Consider the following 3,740-nt stretch of genomic DNA (forward strand, 5'->3'; position numbering starts at 1 on the left):
CGGCTGCTGTCGGACTCCAAGTACGCCACGCTCACTGTTCGCGTGAAGGGAGGGGACGGCGTCCGGATCTACAAGCGGAACCGCATGATCATCACCAACCCCATCGTCTCTCGCAAAGACCCCACCTTTGACACCATCACGTACGAGTGGGCTCCACCGGGGCTAACCCAGAAGCTGGTAAGGCAATCCAGGGCACACTGGGTGGTTGTGTTGCTTCACGGGGAGCGTACCTCAGCCCTGGAGCAGAGTTATCGGGAACGGGGGGTGGAAGTAAAACGTATGGTTTGCCTCTGAGAGCAAAAATGCACATAAAGCTTTGTATTTTGGAAAACTGTATAAATAACCAGAGAAGGCAGGACAGGGAATGGATCGCCTTTGAGTTTTTATAGGTTTGCTTACATTTCTAGGAGAAGTCTTAATGGGTTTTACAACTAGAAGGCTCACTCCTTCGCTCAGAGCTCATGTCCAATAAAAACATCACTGAGGAGAGATCCCATCTCTGCTGTCCTGCCAGTTGTATGACGCCTGTGCAGCCCCCGCAGGCTTTGCACGCTCCAGAACCCTGGGCTGGATGTGAGAGTCTTCTTGGGATGTTGGGTGGGGGTTTGTCCCTCCCTGAGCACCCCCAGGAGGGCACCAGAAAGCTGTGGGATGCACACAAGATGAGTTAACTCCCAGGACTTGTCTTCATGCTTCTAGAGCAATGTGGGTCTGGACCAGGCTTCTGGGAGAAAGAGTGGAGACAAGCTCCTTGCGTGGTTTACTTGGGCAGGAGGATTTGTCCTGGGCTTTGACATCCTCAACAGAGAAGGCAGGTCCTGCCTTGCTCCAGTCTGATCTCTCACAGATCTGGGGGTCAACCCATCCCAAGAGCAGCCAGCGCAGGTGGAGGTGGCTACCTTCCACTGACCTGCAGGATTTTTCAGCAAACACTTCAGGAAATGACACTTCAGTCTGTCTCAAAAGCAGGGAAATTAAATCAATGTAGAAAGAAACAACGTTGCATTGAAATCCAGCACTGTGTTTGTAAATTATTCTATTATGGAAATGGACTTCAATGATAAATAACTGTCATTTTTAATACACTTACTGTTTGCTGCGGTAGTCATTAAAATCGTGAACTTAAAATAGGTCTGGCATGTCAGGTTCATTAACCAGGCGTGCAACTAGTGCCCACTAACACCTCTGTAAGTCTCCGAATGGCCCTGAACATCCTCAGAGGATGCTGGGGAGCATCGGTGCTGCCCGAGCCTCCGTAGGAATACCGGAGCGGAGCTGGAGCTGTGCCCTGGCGGTGTTTACTTCATGTCTCAACCCCACTGTGATGCTGTTTTCCTTTCTGCTCAGCTTTGCCGGGCCAGTGGAGGAGGGGAAGGGAGTTCAACCTCCTGGTGTCTGTCCCGGCAAGCTGTGTGGGAACGCAGGGAAGTGGTTTTTGGTGTGTGGAAGTGCTGGGCAGCACAGCACCGCTCGGGGGGGAGCATTTAACTGGCTTTTAGCTGTGTTGTGGCACTAAAAATGTGTATCACACTGTCATTAGTGGATAGCTTTTGCTCTTCAAATTAAATGAATAGTTTAAAGCCGCAGAAAATCGCAACCAGATTTTTTTTTTTTTTTTCAAAGAAGAATTGGGGAAAACAAATGTGAAATTGAAGCTGCAGGCCCGAGAGGCAGACTGATTATTGCTGCTTCAAACTCAGTTGCCCTTGCCCCTTGGGAAGGGCCTGAAGGCAGTGCTGGGAGTGCAGCTGGGCCGGGGTGCTCACTGCAGAGCAGGGCACTGAGCTTTAACAAGGAACCAGGACCCCCGCGTGTCCAGCCGTGGTCCAAGCACACGATGTGCAGGAGCTTTGAAGACAACCTTGGTAAATTTTGGCTCAAAGTATCAAGTTGACAAACTTGTAGGAGGAACGCTGGATGTCAGCCAGTCTCGGGATAGTTTAAAAGGGATTTGGGCCAAAAAGCTTTTAAATACATAAACGGACTCGCTCCAGTGACTTCCTTCTGAAGGCAGGCTGGAAACGTGGGGTTGTTTTAATATTGTTGTCCTGAAGTGGATGGTCCAATAATAGGAGGAAGTTCAGAGTGTGTTTTCATTAAGCCATGCTGGGAGAAGATATGAAGTAGGTATTTGGGGTCCTTGGGGAATGTGCAAAGAACAGACCGTAAAGTACCTCCAAAGTCCAGTAGTTCACAGTGAAAACCTCCAGCTTTCCTCCTCAAAATCATCTGCACAAAGGCAACGGAGAACAGTGTTTCACCATGATAATACATGGTAAAAGAAAACAAATTTTTTTATTACCCTTTGTTTTTGAGATCAGGTTGAAAGTTTTTCCCCGATCTGTTTTCTGGGTGCATTTGGACATCCACAGTTATAACCTTAAGCATTCTCTTGAGCAGGGAGTGAAATCCCAGCCCCTGTCTGAGCAGACAGTGAGCCCTGCCACTGAGCAGTCCAGCAGTGCTGGTCTGGTGTGGCAACGTGGAGCGATGTTAACATCCCTCCAAGAAAGGGGGAAGAAGCCCTGTCTCTGGTAAATTATTTCCGTGTTGCTGTTGCAGCTCTTCAGGCAGGAACCTTGCCCAGCAATGCTGCTGTTGGGCTCAAAGTACCTGCGGTGGGATCAGGCTTAGAGGTTTTCACACGGGATGAGCTGTTCTGTGTTGTGCACAGGTTTCTGCATTTCAAAGGCCTGCCTGAACCTGACTGTGCAGTGAACAGTTAATCACTTCTCTACTTTTTTTTTTATTTTATTTTTTACTCAGTTTTCAAATGCTGACCAAGTAAGAAACAAATCTAATGCAGCTGGATGCTGGTCTTTACAAGGGAATGGCCGGGAGCCAACTGGCTGCCCCTGGGCTCCTCACACTACAACAGGAAAAATGCCTCGAGTGGGAAACTCCCTTCCCCTCAGCACTGGCCAGGAGTTAACTGTGCCGACCCCGCTGCCCCACGAGCCCTAATCCACCTGGGACAGACCTCTCACAAGATCAGTTTACTCTGCTTTTAAAACAGTGGCTGCTGGCCCGTTGAGTAGGTGACTTTAATTTGGACGGTTTCTTGGCACTTACTTTCCGTGTGGCAGGGCATCAGCGACCGGACGCCTTCCCTGGGGTGCAGAATCAATAGCTGGGTGGAGCTGGTGCCTGGCAGTGTTGCACACAGGCTCCACTGCTTTTTCTTGTATTGAGATTTATTTTTTTTAAATTGATAAAAAGGGATGTTTACTCTCAGTTCTGCTGCGTGCAGCCCCTGAGGGCTATGGGGTACCCCTGGTGCAGCCTCTGACCCGCTCTCCCAGAGCTCTCCCCATGCTGGCATGAGGCAGGAAGTACCTGTTTGGTCTCCAGTTCTGATGTTTATGAGTTTCTGAACTTTTTGGCAGCCCTGCTCTGAAATTACCTGGAGGAGTGGCATGCTAATGCAGGCAAGGCAGGGTGCGTCGGGAGCTGGGTGGAAAGGGGTGAAGCACATCTTTGTTGATTTGCATTCCTGGGGAGTCTTTTCTTTAAATAAGAAAAAAAAAATCCACCCAACTTGTTTTCTGAGGGTGAAATGATTAACAGTAGTCTGGCTGCTGCATGCACCTGAGAACATTCACCCTTTTATTTCTGAAGCATGAGTTGCAATGACAAGGAGGAGAAGGGACATGTTTGCTGCCGCAGCTCCGCAGGGTGAGTGGAGCTGCTCTCTGCAGAGCACCCACACGTGGAACACCTTGTGTCTCGGTGCCAAGGGT

General features: G+C 49.5%; 1 protein-coding gene across 1 annotated transcript in view; it reads left to right on the forward strand.

Annotated features, from left to right (window-relative positions):
- Positions 1-3,740, forward strand: part of LOC104276428 (LIM and cysteine-rich domains protein 1-like) — a gene marked incomplete at its 3' end in the record, with an annotated part of 6,110 nt that overhangs the window by 2,015 nt on the left and 355 nt on the right. The window contains 1 exon segment of the mRNA XM_009872732.1: positions 1-177. This exon segment is cut by the window's left edge and continues 103 nt beyond it. Within this exon segment, the coding sequence (XP_009871034.1) occupies positions 1-177 (177 nt within the window).

This window comes from Apaloderma vittatum, unplaced genomic scaffold, assembly GCF_000703405.1.
Source record: "Apaloderma vittatum isolate BGI_N311 unplaced genomic scaffold, ASM70340v1 scaffold27297, whole genome shotgun sequence".
Taxonomy (NCBI): Eukaryota; Metazoa; Chordata; class Aves; order Trogoniformes; family Trogonidae; genus Apaloderma; species Apaloderma vittatum.